The 832-nt window shown below is 53.8% G+C and overlaps 1 protein-coding gene across 1 annotated transcript in view; it reads left to right on the plus strand.

The window, feature by feature from the left end:
• Positions 1–758: 758 nt before the first annotated feature.
• Positions 759–832, plus strand: part of WISP2 (WNT1 inducible signaling pathway protein 2) — a 5171-nt gene continuing 5097 nt past the window's right edge. The window contains exon 1 of the mRNA XM_009070198.1: positions 759–818. Within this exon, the coding sequence (XP_009068446.1) occupies positions 759–818 (60 nt within the window). The remainder of the gene's footprint in view (positions 819–832) is intronic.

The following is an 832-nucleotide window of genomic DNA, read 5'->3' on the forward strand; positions in this document are numbered from 1 at the left end:
GATCTGGGCAATTGGAACCTGAAGAAGAGGGTCTGTCTCCTGAAGATCTCTGCATCATGTACCCAGGGCAATGCAACATGATGTGCATCCAACACCCCTGCTCCAACAGCCTTCCCGGGTGGCTGCAGTCTCACTCAGGATGGGGATGCTGTGGCAGCAGCAGCACCACCACAGCAAATCCCTTTCCAGCTCTTTTGGGCAACTCACACCTCTCCCACAGCCTTCCATGCACTGGGTTTAGCATAAAATACGGGGGTGGGTGCCCCACTCCTGCTTGGTCATGGCATTGTCCCAGGGCAGCAATCAATCCCTTCAAATCCCAGGAGGAAGACACTGGCTCTGCCTGGGCAGACCTTGAACAGTAGGACAAGGCATGAACCTTCCCTCCCAGTCACGGCTAGCAGCAAGGAGCTGGATCACCTCACCAGCCTGATTCCCTATCCCCTCTCCCCTGCTCCCAAGGGACAGTGTTCCATCCCTTTGCTTGTTGTCTTGGTGGACGGCACATTCTCACCTTGAGGAGAGTGGAAATGGCAGCTGGAATGTGGGCTGGAAAAAAAAAAGAAAGGAAAAAAAAAAGAAAATCTTGAGGCTTATCCAAACCTACTCATGTTTATATTGGAGCCTGTGAGTGACATCAGAGCAGGGAGAGTATAAACACCAGCAGGACCTACTCTGGGCTTTAAAACCTGCGAACACGGCGCTGCCTCCAAACTGCCTGGGGGGTGATGTGCTGAAGTGGCAGAGGGGAGAGCAGCATGAGGCTCCAGCTGGAGAAGCAGCTCCTCTTCCTCTCCCTCCTCTGCATCCTCTCCAAGGTAAGGCAGATGGG

This window comes from Acanthisitta chloris, unplaced genomic scaffold, assembly GCF_000695815.1.
Source record: "Acanthisitta chloris isolate BGI_N310 unplaced genomic scaffold, ASM69581v1 scaffold21532, whole genome shotgun sequence".
Taxonomy (NCBI): domain Eukaryota; kingdom Metazoa; phylum Chordata; class Aves; order Passeriformes; family Acanthisittidae; genus Acanthisitta; species Acanthisitta chloris.